This window comes from Ostrea edulis, chromosome 1, assembly GCF_947568905.1.
Source record: "Ostrea edulis chromosome 1, xbOstEdul1.1, whole genome shotgun sequence".
In the NCBI taxonomy this organism is placed as follows: domain Eukaryota; kingdom Metazoa; phylum Mollusca; class Bivalvia; order Ostreida; family Ostreidae; genus Ostrea; species Ostrea edulis.
In genome coordinates, this window is record NC_079164.1 from 10,142,871 (window position 1) to 10,162,878 (window position 20,008).

General features: G+C 36.1%; 1 protein-coding gene across 4 annotated transcripts in view; it reads right to left on the reverse strand.

Annotated features, from left to right (window-relative positions):
* Positions 1 to 56: 56 nt before the first annotated feature.
* LOC125664141 (polyamine-transporting ATPase 13A3-like) overlaps positions 57 to 20,008 on the reverse strand; it is a 43,970-nt gene continuing 24,018 nt past the window's right edge. For all 4 annotated transcript variants that reach the window (XM_056152632.1, XM_056152633.1, XM_056152634.1 and 1 more), the window contains 21 exons: positions 18,744 to 18,905; positions 18,392 to 18,549; positions 17,517 to 17,705; positions 15,521 to 15,582; positions 15,288 to 15,432; positions 13,475 to 13,570; positions 12,891 to 13,044; positions 12,662 to 12,782; positions 11,617 to 11,741; positions 10,790 to 10,971; positions 10,367 to 10,477; positions 10,168 to 10,247; positions 8,749 to 8,791; positions 7,633 to 7,742; positions 7,209 to 7,305; positions 6,756 to 6,828; positions 6,091 to 6,241; positions 5,354 to 5,502; positions 5,170 to 5,258; positions 3,574 to 3,663; positions 57 to 2,918 (listed from right to left, as the gene is read on the reverse strand). In XM_056152632.1, coding sequence (XP_056008607.1) covers positions 2,697 to 2,918; positions 3,574 to 3,663; positions 5,170 to 5,258; positions 5,354 to 5,502; positions 6,091 to 6,241; positions 6,756 to 6,828; positions 7,209 to 7,305; positions 7,633 to 7,742; positions 8,749 to 8,791; positions 10,168 to 10,247; positions 10,367 to 10,477; positions 10,790 to 10,971; positions 11,617 to 11,741; positions 12,662 to 12,782; positions 12,891 to 13,044; positions 13,475 to 13,570; positions 15,288 to 15,432; positions 15,521 to 15,582; positions 17,517 to 17,705; positions 18,392 to 18,549; positions 18,744 to 18,905 — 2,609 coding nt within the window. In that variant the 3' untranslated portion in view covers positions 57 to 2,696. The remainder of the gene's footprint in view (positions 2,919 to 3,573; positions 3,664 to 5,169; positions 5,259 to 5,353; positions 5,503 to 6,090; positions 6,242 to 6,755; positions 6,829 to 7,208; positions 7,306 to 7,632; positions 7,743 to 8,748; positions 8,792 to 10,167; positions 10,248 to 10,366; positions 10,478 to 10,789; positions 10,972 to 11,616; positions 11,742 to 12,661; positions 12,783 to 12,890; positions 13,045 to 13,474; positions 13,571 to 15,287; positions 15,433 to 15,520; positions 15,583 to 17,516; positions 17,706 to 18,391; positions 18,550 to 18,743; positions 18,906 to 20,008) is intronic.

Sequence of the window (20,008 nt, forward strand, 5' to 3'; positions counted from 1 at the left end):
AATGCAACTTACAATATTCTGATTCATTATTTTCATACACAAATTCGAAGAAGGTATATTTTCAAATTTTAATTCTCCCAACAGTTCATTGATAACAAATACTGACAAATTAAATACACATCTTTGATGTATTGCTGCATGAACATGTATTAAATCTTGATATAAAATTTGGTTTGTTACTGACTGTCTATGAAAACATATTAGGTTGATCACACTCCTGGACCCAATTGCACAAAAATTGGTCAAGTTTAACGGACAGTTAAAATCTAGTTATCACTGTATAAATGTAAGAGTTAATGACAAGTTAACTGTTAGTTAAAGTTAACTAACCTTTGTGCAGTTGGGTCCAGAACACTTGATAAACCCTGTTAATTTCTGTACTACTCGACATCTACAGAAATATACTGGGTCGATCACGCCCCTGAACACTAATGTATTTCTGTATCACGAGACAGTCGGCAACAAACAGAACAATGATTTGCTGTTTTTGTTGTGGGCCTTATCGCCAGTCACAAATACATTCTGTAGCATAATATATTAAAAAAAAAAAGTAAAAACACATCCACTCCAACTATTATCTGCAGTGTTTGAATTGTAAACAAACAAATATGTCCTGAAAATAATGGGAAGCTAATCTCAATTCAAAACATAACACTAATTAATCAATTCATAAAATCTTTAGTAAATATCTGCAGCATTATCCATTTTGCCGTCTATGTTTTTGTTACTGCAGATCATCTTTAGAAATAGAGCCTGATATCATGTGACACGTTTTAACTAATGAGGGGCACTCTGGTCCGAGGCAAAATAAAGTCAATCATACGAGTAAATCGGTAGTCATGTCGATGCCTTTAGAAATAAACACCTCAATCTCTAAATACCCATATAAGTAATAAATTTCATGTTTGAAAATATGCGAGGGTACGAAATGTGTGACTCGTCATACCAGCATACTATTCATGACGCATGTTGGTACTTCGTGAAAAGTACGCCAGCATGAAGCGTTATAAGTTCATATTCTCATGCATTTTATTTTATTTTTCATATTTTACCCTCTACTTTCATTTCTATCAGATTTCCCAGCTATCAAAATAGACGTACTATATTTACCGTGGTTCATATGTGCATTGTTTACAACTACAACACATATTGATGAGGAAATGACTATCATTACAATTTGTAGAGATATCAATGGCAAAAACATTGGAAATATATCAAATATATGTATTTATATTCATATTTTCACAAACAAATAGTTGCCATGGTCTGGTCTACACATTTGTTTGTCATTTCCAGACCACAAAAACACAACATAAAATGGCTGAGTATTGAGTGCGAGACAAATTAAATATCTTCTTTAAGACATGGAATGATTTTGATCTGATAGAATTAAAGGCTTTACACAGTATATGTTCATTTTTTAAAAGGTTCATACAAATAAACAACATTTTGTTCCTAACATGCTTGTGAATCCTTCAACACGAAACAAATACAGAAATCACACAACAGTTCCCTGTAGAATACTCATGACTATTCTTTGTATAAACCTCTGTAATGCCCAACATTTAAGTCCTGGAAAAATCTATAATGCAGGTTGTATCTCCTCTGTCTTCATAGAAAACATAACTACACATCACATGTAACACACAGCTGGTTTTTATTCGCAGGTGATAATTTCGGCTTATTTTAGCAATGTGGTATCATGCCACCAAATTTTTAATAGCTAAATACCTGCAACCATAATACATATTTTTACAAGAAAGATAACTCTGTATAGCAGTTAGTTTTATGACAACGGTTCATGTAGCACTCTTTGATCTGGGAGGTAAATAAACCACTGGGTTATATTTTATGTCAATTTTTTATGTGTTGGAACTCCATGCCCACCAAAATATACTACGTGAAAATTATTTGTATGACCTGGGAGGTGGAAAATCGGATTAATCCCCAAAATTGACACCTGTGGAAAAAAACCTGCTGTACAGCATTTCAATTCTACTCACATATAATGTACACACAATGAATCACATTCTACAGACTTCTTCAATAATTTACACAGTAAACAATATAGTAAACAAATACCAAACACTACCAGGTATTGTAGGATAATGAGAGGGCAAATTAATTTCAAATGAATTTGCTCAAATGCCTCTACTTGATGTATTATACACATTGTGTAAGTCCACATACACAAAACAAAATTACATTATATTACAGGAAATACACATGGTGTAAGCCCACATACACAAAATTACATTATATTACAGGAAATACACATGGTGTAAGCCCACATACACAAAACAAAATTACATTACATTACAAGAAATACACATAGTGTAATTAAGCCCACATACACAAAACAAAATTACATTATATTACAGGAAATACACATGGTGTAAGCCCACAAACACAAAACAAAATTACATTACATTACAAGAAATACACATAGTGTAAGTCCACAAACACAAAACAAAATTACATTACATTACAAGAAATAAATAAACTATGTATTATGCTCTCATAGTAATATACTGGTAATGGAGAAAATACTAGTAAATATAAAGACATTTCATTATTCTACAGTGCTTTGACATGGCATCGATATGTGTGATTGCTGGAAGACTCTGAATATTAATTGTAGATAATATCACCATTAAATACATATACCCAAATTTGGTCCCTACAGTTTCTCTACATCAATTTACTAATATTTCACCTTGTGACCTGAAAAAGTCCTCCTCTATTTGAATATGAGGCTCATTTAAGGCAGCGTATGTCACCTGACCAACAGGTGGCCAATCACTGAGCTGTATTTCATTTTGAATTTCTTTATAGTGGTCTTTATTGTTTCCTTGGCCACAGCAGTTAGAACAGGACTCGAGACATTTCTGTGTACACTTGACATCCATGATCAAGTACTGAAAAGAAAAGTTAAAAATCTAAATGTAGAATTACTTTTTTAAAAATGCAGTTTAATTGAATATTTCAGCATCTATTGTAAACCCTGTTACTGTGGTCATTGTTGTAAAACGATGTGCAATTCTTTCCTCAAGCAAAATTAATAAGAAAAAGGATGAAACTAAAACTTGAATAAGTACTTTGTTATATAGTCTTACTCTTACAAGGCATGCATCTGGTATACCTACCTGTCTTACCTTTAGAATGTATGGAGTAGATATACCTACCTGTCTTACCTTTAGATTGATTGATTGTATCTCGTTTAATGTCCAATTTGAGAATTTTTCACTCATATGGAGACGTTCTTACTTCTAGAAGGCATGTAGCAAATATATCTAGCTGTCACACCTTTATAAGGCATGCAGTAGATACATTTACCTGTCACTACCTTTAGAAGGTATGATGCAGACATATCTATTTGTCTTACCTTTAGAAGGTATGATGCAGACATATCTATTTGTCTTACCTTTAGAAGGTATACAGCAAATATATCTACCTGTCTTACCTTTAGAAGTTATGCTACAGATAAATCTACCTGTCTTACCTTTACAAGGCATGCAGCAAATATATCTACCTGTCTTACCTTTAGAAGGCATACAGCACATGTACTCTTACCTCTAGAAGGCATGCAGCAAATATAAATCCCACAGATAAAGCCAGCAGCACGGAGCGAAACTCCACCGTCCTCTCTCCGAGTGGCATCACCTGTACGATACCTTTAAGTCTATTATACCCCAAAACAGCACAGTCAGATAATTACTGTTACAAAGTTTAGATTATAGTTTTCTTACGGGTTTTACAGTATCGTTGTTCATACACCAAGATTTTTAGCAAAATTTCAGATTCTATGCAATTCTAACTTCAGTACATTCAACTTCAGTCAATAAGTAACCAGCCTATCCCATTTCCGATTGACCGAGATGGTCACCATTTTCATGCCTTGTTTCATTACGTTTTATACCTGGGTACAAAATTGCACGCGTATCGAGTCATTCTTTAATAAGATATTGAACGTCAAACATGCCTAGTGATGCAAAGGCATGCTTTTCATCTAAAGTTGAGTACCGTATTATGATTCAGTACTTGTATTTGTAAAAAAGGTAAAACAGGCAAGGAAATACACGGCGAGTTAGCTTATGTTTATGGGTCTTCTGCACCATCTTATGCTCAAGTTAAATCCTGGGTTGGGGAATTCAAATGCGGTAGAACGTCTATGGAAGATAAAGCCAGGTCTGGACGCACATTGGATGCCACCGACGAAGAAATGTGTAAGAAAATTCGGGATCTGGTATATTCTCATAGGCGAATTCAGGTGGAAGAAATAGTGTAGGCATTAGGCATTTCACATAGTAGTGTTTCAACAATCTTACATGATCGTTTAGGTATGCATAAGCTGACAGCCCGTTGGGTCCCCAAATCCCTTAGCGATGAGCAAATGGCAACCAGAGTATCAGTATGCAGCGCCTTGTTGAAGCATTTTAGGTCAAAAGATGATTTTCTGTTGCATCTAATGACTGTAGATAGTTCATTATTATGAGCCAGAGAATAAAGCTCAAGAGTCGTCAGTGGGTAGGTTCTGGGTCCCTGAGGCCAAAGAAATTCAAGACCCAGCCATCTGCTGGCAAGGTGATGGCCACAGTATTTTGGGATGCAAAAGGCGTTATTAAGTTGGACATTTTACCCAAGAGAAGTACAATAACTGGAGTGTACTATGCAAACTTGATAGACCAGCTGAGAACCGCCATCCATGACCAGCTGAGAACCGTCATCCATGAAAAACGCTGAGGTAAACTCTCTAAAGGTGTTTTGCTGCAACAGGACAACCTGAGAGTCCACACTTGTAAAGTTGCAATGGATGATGTAGAGCGAAACGGGTATGAATTAATACCACATCCTGCCTATTTGCCTGACCTAGTTCCTAGCGACTTCTTCCTATTCCCAAACTTGAAAAAGGATATCCGTTGATGTCATTTCCGGTCTGACAAAGAAGTTGTGACGGCATTTGAGGAGAGGGTCAATGGAAAGGACCCTGACTTTTTCAGTTCTGGGCTGATGGCACTTGAACACTGTTGGTCTAAGTGCATCACACTAGAGGGCAATTACATCGAAAAAGAAGAGGTGGATCTCAACCGAAAATAAGTTAGGGTGGTTACTTATTGACTCACCCTCACACATATGTAGATACAAAGAGAACTGGAATAATTTACTTACGGCAAAAAACTTCAATATTGGACTGAACGGCAACATAAGCATGTATGTGGAGAAGGCGAATAAGACACAGAGGGTGAGGAGAAAAGGCACTGAAATGAAAGAGAGGCTTGTAGCACCACAAATCACCGCATTCTCATATTCTCATTCTGTACTTTACTGATGCCAACATAGATCACAATCTTACCATTTTTGTATATTGGTTGTCTAAAGGGCGGCCCTTTTGAGAAGACGAAAGCTGATGCTATATATTGATATGTAGAGACTAGAAATATCACAGACGTTTCCCAGCAATAAGTATTGTCAGCATTTAGATCCTTCTTTACCGGTTTGTACCTACATAAAGAATTAAGCAATCTTTACAGCTGTTCATCACTTTGAATTCACTCCAAGTTATTTTTAAGTTTTCCAAATACATGTAAATTCTGTATAGAATTCATGGTTTACACTTAGTAAAGGCGACAATTATGTTATTTTCAATGCTGAGCTAATTTCATAATTTTTATCTTCAATGAAAGAAGCAAAACTAGGACAGCAGTGAAGATAGAGCTGTATAATACACTTCTAACTAAAACTAGGACAGCAGTGAAGATACAGCTGTATAATACACTTCTAACTAATATACTATAACTTGTGTAAACATCACGGGTATCCTTTAAGAAAAAATTCATGTTCTTCTCTCAATCTATTAGTTTTAACAAGCAAGGAGTAAAATTTTGTAACCACAAAAATTCTGTACATGACAGATGAATAAATCATTAGTCTACAGCCATAATCAGGATTATAATTAAAATAGCTTCTCTTACTGAAATGGCTGAAAGCTCATAAGAATTTGACATACATGTATCTTGCATTTGAACAACATTTGTATGAAAATTTTAAAGACAAGATCTAATCCAGAGTCATCTCCCCTAGTTTCCTTACCATGGTTGGAAGTGAAGATAGAGGAAGGCAGCGATCTGAAAGACGATGACGAGGAGAACTTGTGAGATGATTGACAGAAGATTGCTAGGCTTCACAAGACTTCCTGGCGGTCGCTGGGGAACCAGTTTATCGTAGGAACTAGAATATCCCACTGTAGGAAAACACACGATATCTATATATTTTATTCTCAAGAATTTTATTTATGAAATTCTGTTGGAGAATAAACATACAAAAATTTAGTTCTCGCTATAATTTCTGTTGCTTTTCTAGATTTGACAGTACGACAATATCAAAGCTTGTGAAAACTGTGTAACACTTAATTTAAAGCTTAAATTGTATCAAATCTACAGTTGTTTGATTTTCAATAATAGAGTTTCGGCGATTGTTATAAAAGCCCCCATATTTATACTGAACACAGTGGCAGATCCAGAAGGGGGGGGGTGTCTGGGGGTTGGAAACTTTCTTCAGAAATTTTGCTTTAAAAAAGGTAAAAATAACGCATTTTGAGGGTGGACCCCCTCCTCCCTTGTAAAACCAAATGTAATGGTAACCCCCCCCCCCCCCCCCCTTCTGAAAATTCCTGGATCTGCCCCTGGAACATGAAGACAAACACATGTATGCATATGATCTCTTGTTCTAATATAAACTGAGTTTTGTTGTCTTACTAAGTACAGCTACACTGGTTGTGATGACTAAGTCCACATACAGGAACTGCATGTCTGCTAAGTTAGCATCAAACTGAAACATAATATCCACATGCAATCAAAACTTATAACAGTGGTGAAGTTTACAGACTTGATAGGTGTTGCATACAATTTCTTCAAAAACGTTTTAATATCAATCATTTAACAGTGAAGCTTATACAGTAAAACACAGTTACAGCAAACCTCCACAGCCAGGAAAAAACAGTTTGTTATAAACAAAGTTCACTATATTCAATAACATTTCCATTATTTTCCTCTCAGTGAAATAATTACGACTTCGCAATAAGAGTAAATTCGTTATAAGCGCGTTCATCATAGAGTGTTTTACTGTCTGCACTACATATTAATCATTTAACTTTGAAGTCTATCTTTCGACCTTGAGATTTATACTTTGACCTTGAGATTCATACTCACTGTGTAGAGAATGAGAACAGAGACAAACTGTATAAAGCTGTAGAGAGCCATGTACTTAAAGCATCCAAACGACGTCACCAGAGCTGCCCTTCCCTCCCTGTCACCAAAAGAAAAACATCAGTTATTTCCCTATACACCATGCTGAATCAGAATCTGTTACTGTACATTACTTATTTTATGCGAGTACTTAATATCGCGAAATAATTCATATATGTCAAATCATGAGAACATATATTCATGAATGCTCTGTTGATCAAGAGTCTTTATATGTAATTTAGCAATATAAAAATAAAAGCGAGCACTTTTAATTCGCAAGCGATGCTTCTCGAGAAATTAGGCAATAATGAACTCGCGTATATTTAGGAATTGACAGTACTCGTAATGAAAAGACACTTGATAGTACAGACACATTGACATATGATACCTCATGGCCTGTAGGACACACTCTATATTTGGGATGCGTGAAGTGAATGGAGCTGCCACAGAGGCCTCAGCTTCCGAGAGAGAAATTCCGGCGTGGGCTGCCTTCAGGGCCTACAAATCATCGAGTCACAGTAACAATAATCATACATGTGTCACATATAAACAGTTTCCAGAATTCAAATGTTAATATCCAGATGATCTGCTTAAAGCCATTAGCTAACCCATAAGTTCATTAGATTTGAAACACTGTTAATGTAGAAATTAACAAGTGGTGTTACATTGTACATTAAATGTGCGAGAAAATGTTAATGCGTAAATGTTAACAATCTTTTCATTGCTTGATCTTGCATGTCTTTGTAAAAGATATTGGAATTTCAGACTATGAATTCTAATTGAAATTTTGTTTTGAGTTATTACCGGTAGTCATTTGGTTTTACAAGCCTAACAAATATTTTAAAGCTAGTTGTATATGTTTAGGATTGAGAACTGAAATGGCCAAGAAAAGACTGGCCTATTTGTAGTGCACTTTCCCCCCAATATCTGGAGTTGCTGCCCAAATTTTTGGTGGAAAGCTAGTCTTAGATTCTGCAGACACGTAACATCTTATAATCACAGGAGTTGAACTTATCACATAATGGTTGGGTACAATCTTAGCTGTATACTTATTTGCCGAAACGTAACAACGCCTTTTGCAGAAAAGTAAAAATAACTTTTTTCAAGATTTGCAGAAAAGTAATATGCCCCATTACACATGTGAAATTACTTAATCAATAATGATTAACTCACACATGTAATTGTTGTGAAATTACTCCATCACTAATTATCACAAATGTGTTGTGAAATTACTTAATCATAAATTACCTCAAACATGTTGTGAAATTACTTAATCATAAATTACCTCAAACATGTTGTGAAATCACTTAATCATAAATTACCTCAAACAAGTTGTAAAGTTACTTAATAATTAATTACCTCAAATATATTGTGAAATTACTTAATGGGATAAATTTGATCACTTAATAGATATTAATTTGTGATCAATGGGACAGATCTGCTCACTTTGTTCATAATTTCATAAAATTCATACATAATGTTAAAATTACTTATCAATAATTACCTCACAATCATTAGCACCATCTCCACACATGCCGACATTATACCTGACAAAAAGAATCAGATTTTAAAAAAATCAAATTTTAAAAAGGTATGTTGAAAACACTTGTATACAATTATACAGTAAAACACAGATACAGAGAACAATGTTTACAGCAGATTCACACTTACAGTGAAGAGATTTTCTTTGTAGTTTAAAAAAATATTACGAACTCATTAGATATAACGAATTTTGTTAATAGCAAATCAAAATTATTTGTTCCCAGCACTTTACTATGAGCGTGTTTTACTGTATAAAGCTGCTAATAAAACAGAATTTTAAAGTGGCGGGCATTAGTATCGTAGCCTGGCACTGTGTGAATGGGTACCAGTTGTGCTTGGCAGTTCACTTCACATTAAACGGAACTGAACCCAAATCTATAAATATCTATTTGATAGCTACAAACATTTAAATATCCAAATTTTAAAAATACACCTGAACAATTTTTATTCAGATACAGAGTATGATCTACTAGTGAACAATTCTTTGATCAGATAGAGTATGATCTACTAGTAAACAATTCTTTGATCAGATAGAGTATGATCTACTAGTGAACAATTCTTTGATCAGATACAGAGTATGGATCTACTAGTAAACAATTCTTTGATCAGATAGAGTATGATCTACTAGTGAACAATTCTTTGATCAGATAGAGTATGATCTACTAGTGAACAATTCTTTGATCAGATACAGAGTATAATCTACTAGTAAACAATTCTTTGATCAGATAGAGTATGATCTACTAGTGAACAATTCTTTGATCAGATACAGAGTATGATCTACTAGTAAACAATTCTTTGATCAGATACAGAGTATGATCTACTAGTAAACAATTCTTTGATCAGATAGAGTATGATCTACTAGTAAACAATTCTTTGATCAGATAGAGTATAATCTACTAGTGAACAATTCTTTGATCAGATACAGAGTATGATCTACTAGTGAACAATTCTTTGATCAGATAGAGTATGATCTACTAGTGAAAAATTCTTTGATCAGATAGAGTATAATCTACTAGTAAACAATTCTTTGATCAGATAGAGTATGGATCTACTAGTGAACAATTCTTTGATCAGATAGAGTATGATCTACTAGTGAACAATTCTTTGATCAGATAGAGTATTATCTACTAGTGAACAATTCTTTGATCAGATAGAGTATGGATCTACTAGTGAACAATTCTTTGATCAGATAGAGTATGATCTACTAGTGAACAATTCTTTGATCAGATAGAGTATAATCTACTAGTGAACAATTCTTTGATCAGATAGAGTATAATCTACTAGTAAACAATTCTTTGATCAGATAGAGTATGATCTACTAGTAAACAATTCTTTGATCAGATAGAGTATGATCTACTAGAGAACCAGTATCCACTCTTACCCTATGTTCTGTAGATCCTCAATAAGCTGAAGCTTCTGATCCGGAGACATCCTGGCAAATACTGTCCCCTTCACAACTACCTTCAATGTCATATAAAGAAATTCAAATTCACCAGTTATTTTTACAATGTCAGGTACATATATACACAACCATTTATTTGATGTAAACTGTAATTAGAATTTGTTGAAGCGTCCCCTACCCTCGGTATGTACTCAGGAAAGTGAGTAGTAAGCACTCCAAAGGAGTGGCCACTGACAGCAAAGTGAAAGTTCTGCATCTTGTGAGGATTATCCAAATCTAGATGAACATCCTAAAAAAGCCAAAAATATCAATCATTCCTTACAAAAATAGGAGAGGGAATAGTAAGTTGTTAGAACTTGTTAATAATCCTTTTGAATTGATCAATAAAATATGTTCAAAACAAAAACAAACAGAAGTATAAATCATTCCTAACAAAATATCAATCATTCCTCTTACTGAACATAAAATGTGTGTACCAGTTAAAATATACCACATAATCACATTTCATTCAAGGCACGAAACTACAGAAAAATTCACCAAATTTTATTCCGAAACTCTAAAATGTTTCCTGATCTAAATTTATAAAATTGTGAACTCTGACCTCAGTGTAATCCGAGTCGGTGTATTGATCAGTGCCTTCATCCGGAGTTTCCGCGGTAACCCACTTTATACTGGCCGGATTGTGGGCATCCGGAGGAGAAGCCTCCACAATGATCACTCGATCCTTGGGAGGAACCATCCCACAATTCCTTGCAACACTAATAGCTGTCTGAATCATGTCACCTACAAATACATTAAGAGGATATTGGAGTTATTTCTTAAACAATAAAAACTTCCTAATCTGACAAGTGTGCTATTCGTTTTACTGGGAATTCCGACTCTTAATTTCATTCTCAATTTCCCTGTGTTTGCCGAGTCAGGTCTAGGTCAAAGTTCAGCTCAGATTGAATGTTCGCTTTTTGAATCCACGTGGTTCACACCTGTGTGAAGCAGACATGGGATCCAATGCATTTCCTATTAACTTCACAACCTGTGTATTCAGTATAAACATTATTTCTTTCCATAGTAAAATTATTCACTAAAATGAACACAAAGAGATGGAAAGACACTGGACAAGATGCCTGGTGTGTGACTCCAACCAAACAAATGGACAAATGCTAGGCAAGCCAGCTCTTGGGTTTCTGCTGTGTTTTGCAGAGACACAAAAATGCATGTTATCTTTAAATCCCAGGCAATCACTATAGTTAAAATAATGTCTATAATAACAAGATTTAAAGATGTTTGTGTCATTTGTGTTATGTACTGTGAACATCTATTCTACTAAGAATAGCAGTCAACAGATGGGAGTGGAGAGAGGTGGTTATGAGGTCTTCGGTGGCACCCCCACAGTCACCCAGACTACGGGAAAGGTGAAGGTGAACATCTTACCTGTGACCATGACTGTTCTCAGTTTAGCTTCCTTCAGCTTGTGGATTACTGGTTTTGTCTTTTGCTTAAGTTTGTTCTGTAGAACAATCATCCCCAAAAAATTCATGTCAAATTCCACTTTATCCCTGAAACAAAACAAAATACTGCCAGTATTATGAACAATTTGATCTCCAGTGGTGGATCCACCAAATCCCGTATAGCAGGTTTTTTCCGTGGGGTTATAATTTTGGCTTATTTTAGTGGTTAGATAGCATTCCGCCAAAATTTCAATCGCTAAATATGCACCCAATTGCGACTTAATTATTTGAAAGAGAGACAACTCTTCCCTGTCCGCCAAAATTTATTCCTTTAAAATTATTAGCATACCTTTTAGCCAACAAATTGCCAAATTTTAGAGCTGCGGAATAAACCCGCTATATGCTAAAAGTCCTGTACCCATGGAATGCTCTTTTAATTATATGTCTTGAACATTGAAAGCCTCTAAGGATAATCAAGTACTTGAGTAAATTAACCTTAGATGATTAGACAAACAAAAAGTTGGACAAATACCAAGCCAACTGAATAGACAGAAGGATGGACAAATACCCTGCCACCTGAATAGACAGAAGGATGGACAAATACCCAGCCAATTGAATAGATAGAAGGATGGACAAATACCCAGCCAACTGAATAGACAGAAGGATGGACAAATACCCAGCCACCTGAATAGACAGAATGATGGACAAATACCCTGCCACCTGAATAGACAGAAGGATGAACAAATACCCTGCCACCTGAATAGACAGAAGGATGGACAAATACCCAGCCAGCTGAATAGACAGATGGATGAACAAATACCCTGCCACCTGAATAGACAGAAGGATGGACAAATACCCTGCCACCTGAATAGACAGAAAGATGGACAAATACCCAGCCAACTGAATAGACAGAAGGATACATGTACAGTGTATAATAAACAACAATTTCAATTCCAGTAAGTAATAGAAATCATATTCCAAACAATGCTAAATATGGTGTATTTCGATGCCATTCCTAGAATTCTTACCTGGAGATTCGCTGAGCCTGATGCCAGGTTAGTTTGGGATCCAGTTTCTTGTAGGCCACAGCAATAACCCTGTAGCCCTGAATGGTGTACCGATGGAGAATGTCTTGAAACTCGTGAGGAACTGTAAAGTTCAAAGGCAGAATTCAAAGGCCAATACATGACTACAATATCAACTTTATAAACAAGATTCAATGCAATACTTTGGGTTAGGAGTACGACGAGAACTTGCCTGTATCCTGCAGACAGAGGGAGGCGATCTTCTCTGGGGCCCCCTTGCAGTAAACCTCCATTCCATCCTCACTCAGTGTCCGTGTGATGACGCTCATTCTCTGAACTGATGAGGAAAATGTGAACTGTCTAATGATGCCAACTTCAAACGGGTTCTGGAACACGAACAAATGTATTCATGGTATCGTGTAATGGAAATAATAAAACCTGTAATCTTTTATTCAGGCAATATGTAGTTTCCACATGGATCAAGCACTTCAATTATCAAAGGATGTCATAATTTTAAGTAGCTGGATACAAAACCTCAAGATTGGCATTTTATCTTACTCACCTCTGGGGAACTGAAGGTGTCCTAGATTTTATCTCACCTCCATAGAACTGAATGTGTTTCCATAGAACTGAATGTGTTTATCTTACTCACCTCCCAGAGAACTGAATGTGTTCTAGATTTTATCTTACTCACCTCAAAGAGAACTGAATGTGTCCTAGATTTTATCTTACTCACCTCCAAGAGAACTGAAGGTGTCCTAGATTTTATCTCACCTCCCACAGAACTGAAGGTGTTCTTAATTTTACCTTACTCACCTCTGGAGAACTGAAGGTGTCCTTGGTGCAGGGTCTGACAACAGTAGGCATGATGGTGTCAAATTTACTGGTGTCCCTGCCGGGTTCATCCAAAACCTGCAGAAAACTAATCATTCTATAGAAGAGTTCATCTCACAAAATTCACAAGATTCTCTACCTCGTTAAAACCTTATTTCAAAACTTGAAAACTAGATTATATGTTTATTTCAGCCTGGGAAGGCAAGTCTTCCGACTGCCACATGACCTCAATGTAAATTTTAATTGACATTGTGCTTAGTTCTGATTTTCTTATGAAGTTGTTTACATGAAATATGATCACCCTCTGGTTAACTGCATTGTCACTATACTCATTTAGTTAACTGCATTATCACTATACTCATTTAGTTAACTGCACAATCACTATACTCATTTAGTTAACTAAACTATCACTATACTCATTTAGTTAACTGCATCATCACTATACTCCAGTGCTCCCACTGGACCAGAATTCCCTTTCGCCACTTTTTTGGGGAGCGGCGCGGCACAAATAATCACATGCTTTACAATTATTTCCATCATATTATATATTATTTCATTCATTACACTGATTTTAGCATTTTGAATCAGTTACATTACTTAATCATATCCAGCTACCATACCTAAACATTTCTTTCTGAAATAATAAGAAGTTGATTTGTTGGATAAATTCTATTATGGAAATCAAAATTCAGATAATAAATCATATAGATATAAACTTCATGATGCTACACCCCTCAGTGAAAACATTGTGTACTTTGCCCGAAATGCAGATGTCACAAAACATCAAGCCCAATTTAAAGTCGTATCTCAACCATTCCCTATTAAATTTCCGTTTTTGTATGGAAGATTTTGCAATTTGGACAGAATCAGATGTTTGAGCAGGTGGGGTTGACTGTAAAGCCAAACATAGTTATTTTTTTAATTTTAGACTGACTAGGGTCAGAAGCTACAAGTTTAGTGTCAAAATAGAATGGGGTGCATAGTCTTATGAGATTAGCATTTTTATACTGTTGCGCACCGAACTTCAAAGAAAATTATTTATTAAAATTGCTATGTCCATATCAATGGTGACCGACCGCATTGTTTATGAAATATTCGAACTAAAATCAAACACATCAAAATCAAAATCTTGTAATCAACGAGTTTGGCCGCAAAAACAAACAATTGATGTATTCATATATACATTATACACAATAATACGGCCAATTTAATTACAGGTCGGTTCTTTGGTTAAGAATTGACATTAATGTGGAAATGATAACACGATAATGAATAAGACTTTAAATGTTAAACAATTGACCACAGCAGGGTAAACAGCTGTCCGATGTACTTAATTACATAATCACTTTTTTGCAGCCATGAATTACCTGAGGCAGCTCTGTGTGCACTGGAGCGACGCGAGATTTCCGGTCGCACGCGTTGACTGAATAAACAGATTTTGACTGCATAAACAAACAGGCGATAATGCGTCACTGACAAAGGATTTAAAATACAATTTATTGCAAAAAGGGATTTTCGTCACTTTAAATTTTTTTTCGCCATTTTTGAAAAAAATTCGCCATTGGCGAAAATGGCGAAGCCCAGCTCGAGCACTGCTATACTCATTTAGTTAACTGCATTATCACTATACTCATTTAGTTAACTAAACTATCACTATACTCATTTAGTTAACTACACTATCACTATACTCATTTAGTTAACTGCATTATCACTATACCCATTTCGTGGAGTTGAACAAGACAAATTGTCACTGTACTCATTTCGTGGAGTTGAACATATTAAATCGTCACTTTACCCATTTCGTGGAGTTAAACATGATAAGGTCCAGCGGATCCCCAGAAAGTTCCCCATCAATCATGGTCAGAGAGTGACAGGTCGCCATGCAGGTGATAAAAGGCCCCACTTCTAACCTGCTGGGATCCTCAACAGCACCACAAAACCTAACAACAAATTTATTTATCTAATTTCTTAATAAAATGCAATGACAATATTTTTAAGAATATTTTGATGAACATGTATATCGCCTACCCTTGATCTTCAATAGGCAGAACTCCCCACATATCTAATCCATCCTCAGTCAGCGTACCAGTCTACAACGAATAAAAATAATCCGATATTTAAAAGGCAGCACTCCCCACATATCTAATCCGTCCTCTGCCAGTCTACAACGAATAAAAATAATCCGATATTTAAAAGGCAGCACTCCCCGCATATCTAATCCGTCCTCTGCCAGTCTACAACAAATAAAAATAATCCGATATTTAATAGGCAGCACTCCCCGCATATCTAATCCGTCCTCTGCCAGTCTACAACGAATAAAAATAATCCGATATTTAATAGGCAGCACTCCCCACATATCTAATCCATCCCCTGTCAGCGTGCCAGTCTACAACAAATAAAAACAAGCATTCTGAGAGTATTGCATGGCAATACATAGTCCCCTACCGGTTGCAAAAATAACTATACCACAACAATATTCAGAGTTCATTATATAGGTTATGGTAAAATGGAAAATAGGGGAACCAGGATAAGAATGGGTGGAAATCAACTACTATTCGAGTAGAGACTAGACCAGGAAAAAAGACAAATTTATAATTAGGTTTACGTCCTTAACCATGTCAATAAACTGTGACATGTAGGTGATCATGAATAATTTAGCTACATTGTATATTGTTGTATTACTATGCTAGAAGTTTTAATGAGTGTAGCATTCTTATCTACAGAGATAAGAAACTTGGATGTAAACCAACAATTCATACTATTTTTCTAAGTCCAAGGGCTATAACTTAATGAAAAATCAATGGACCGAGACGAAATTCGAAATTGATCTGTAACTTGTTATGGCAAAGCAATGTACCAAATATCAAATGAACATCTGCAAGCACAACAAAAAATAGTCTGGAAAACTGGTAATTCATGCTATTTTTCTAAGTCCAAGGGCCATAACTAAATGAACAAGAGGTACTGTGAGCAATGCTCACTAAGAATACCCCCCGCTTACCCCAATCTCCCAAAAGGTGTTGGTAATAGGTATAAACTACCTCTTTTCTGAGTGTAAAAAACAAATGGCATGACAAACCGAACCATATTGCTACTTCGATGTCCAGTGCGCGTGACCTTTGACCTTTTCACCCCAAAATCGATAGGGAACATCTTCATCCCATGGGTAGTCCATATGTATGATATGGTGACTGTAGGTGGAAAGGATAACGCTTTAGAGCCCGGAAACCATATTGCTACTTCGATGTCCAGTGTGCGTGACCTTTGACCTTTTGACCCCAAAATCGATAGGGAACATCTTCATCCCATGGGTAGTCCATATATATGATATGGTGATGGTAGGTGGAAAGGATAATGCTTTAGAGCCCGGAAACCATTGCGTCTACAGACGGACGGACAGACAGACAGACGGACAACCCGATTCCAGTATACCCCCCCACAACTTGTTGCGGGGGGTATAAAAATCAACAAACCGGGACCAAATTCAAACTTGTTATGGCAAAGCAATGTACCAAATATGAAATGAATATCTGCAAGCACAACAAAAAAAAGTCGCCACTTTTGACTGAGACTCTTTTGACATTATAACAAGTGCGGCATTATATCGAGTTTAGTAACAACATCCTTCTTTTCCAAGAGTAACTGCATCAATAACTGTGTTCGTTATATCAATAACTGTGCAGAATTAATAATGTAGATAACATGTTTAATTAACAACAAACAAATATAATTACGGTATAATTTGATGCCCAAGTTTTTGAAACATTGTGGATTTCCTGATTTTCCAATAATAAATGGATCCACTTTTTTAGTTCCACCAGCATCACAACACAGAACCAATCAGAATTCAATAGTTAATTTTGTTCACTCTCTCTTTTGCATCTGCAGTAGTTAAAGACCTGTTTGGTAACAGTGTATGTACAAAGTCATAAACTTATTAATAATGAAAACCTGATTTTGCACATGGAAGGAGCTTTGGAAATTTGCACAAGTGTTTTGTAGTAAACTGTAAGGGCACCCTTACTTTATCAAAGCAGAAGACGTCCAGCCGCCCACAGAAGTTGATCCGCGGAGGACTGATGCAGTAAATGCCTTTCTTCTTCAGTCGACTCTGGGCAAACACAGTGCCCACTGTCATGGCAGCAGGTAACGCTGGAGGAACAATGATAGTGATGATATCCAGGACTCTCACCAAAATCCTCATTGGATAAACCTAGAAATAATACGTAAATAAAATATGTCTTCCTCATCGGATAAACCTAAAAATATCACATAAATCAAATATGTCTTCCTCATCGGATAAATCTAGAAATATCACATAAATATATGTCGAACTTTTCCACTTCCTTATTGGATAAACCTAAGAATATCTAATTAGATTTTAAACTGAGCCTTAGTTGTGTACCAGAGCACCTGTTTCTGTTTAAACTAAGCCTTAGTTGTGTACCAAAGCACCTGTTTCTGTTTAAACTGAGCCATAGTTGTGTACCAGAGCACCTGTTTTTCTTTAAACTGGGCCTTAGTTGTGTACCAGAGCACCTGTTTCTGTTTAAACTGAGCCTTAGTTGTGTACCAAAGCACCTGTTTCTGTTTACACTAAGCCTTAGTTGTGTACCAGAGCACCTGTTTCTGTTTAAACTGAGCCTTAGTTGTGTACCAAAGCACCTGTTTCTGTTTAAACTGAGCCTTAGTTGTGTACCCGAACATCTGTTTCTGTTTAAACTGAGCCTTAGTTGTGTACCAGAGCACCTGTTTCTGTTTAAACTGAGCCTTAGTTGTGTACCAAAGCACCTGTTTCTGTTTAAACTGAGCCTTAGTTTTGTACAGAGCACCTGTTTCTGTTTAAACTGAGCCTTAGTTGTGTACAGAGCACCTGTTTCTCCCTCTAATTTGACTTACCCCCTGTTTGACGTAGACTATGATGCTGTAGGTCATTCCTAGAGCAGCCATACAGCCCAGGAAGAGGATAAACTTCATGGCATCTCGATAGAACTTAAAGTCCAAAGGTTTGGGAAACAAGATAGCACGTACTAATTCTCCCTTGGCTGTTCTAAAGCCTGCAAAATATCCATATTTTATTAATACCGCGATTCTCCAGAACTGAAACCCGACACCAATCACTGTTTATACGTATTTTGCTCAATTCTTTAACATGTTTAACTCTTCATCTTTAGTGACAAATAATAAAATCACAATAGTAAATTCTGTGTTTTACACTGATGTGAATGTTACAAGTAAAATCAATGTTAACCTGTGCGAACTACGACTGCCTTGACCTTTGAGTTACCATAGAACCTGGTCTGCAGGATGTGAGTGCCCGAGAAGAGTGTGTGCCTCTTGTGAACATCAGGGGAGAAGACCTCCTCGTCTTCCTGGGGGGTCAGGGGAGTCTTGGTCACCGGAACGCTTTCACCTGAAAGCATCACAAATTTCATTTAATCACCTGATACACAGTTTGAAATTATACTGGTATCTATGTGATAAACTGCAATTTCATTTATTGTCACAGACTGTCAAAACAATATCATATTTAATCATATTCATGAAAAGTTACAGCACCTGTTATTCTTTGTTATTATACTTTCATGTAAAATACTCGAATCTGATTGGTCGAGAAGCATTTGAAAAAACATATTGTTACCCTCTAAGAACAGAAAGCACGCCCTCCAGGGTGATAGTATCTAGCAACAGGTAACAGTACTTGACAACGGGTGATATTATAAAAAATTATCACATGTGTCAAATTTATGCGCGTACGGTTCGCCGTAGATTGTTAGACGACGTCATTTGAGCATTTGTAATAAACACGAATACCCGCATCGATATACAAGATATCGCATGATTGTGATCGATCAAACGTAAACAGACGTAAGTTTTTTCTGTTTTGTTGTTTATATAACATTCAGTATAATAAAACAAATATTGCATGAAGTTGAGGGTAACATTGAAAATTTTCACCCCTCGAAAAACCATTGTCAACCTCGGCTACGCCTCGGTTGACAATGGTTTTCTCGGGGTGAAAATTTTCAATGTTACCCTCAACTACATGCAGTATTTATATATTATTGCATCACTCACGGGCAATTGCATCGCTTGGGGGTCGAATTTACTCTTTATATAGATGCAATTGCCTGTGGCATCACTAACACATTGTAGAAATTGACAGGTTAGAAGCATGTCACGTTGTGTCCCCCTATGGGACTCTATATAAAGGGTCTGTAAAATTTCTTTGGAGGCAGTAGGCCTAATGTAGCTGCTTCTTGATGATTTCGCCATTGTTTCATATTTTCATTGCCTTTGTAACATCATTTACTGCTATTCAATCGATAATTTTGAAATTACCTCCCCTTCAGCAAGGTGTTGGAGATGAATATATATTGGAGAGCATTTAAGTGATTATGTATATGATACCATATAGAGGGGTTTTTTTTCCCGTGCCGTGATATTTTTGGCTTATTTTATCGGTTAGATAGCTTTCCGCCAAAATTTTACTCTCAAAATATGCACCCAAGAGAG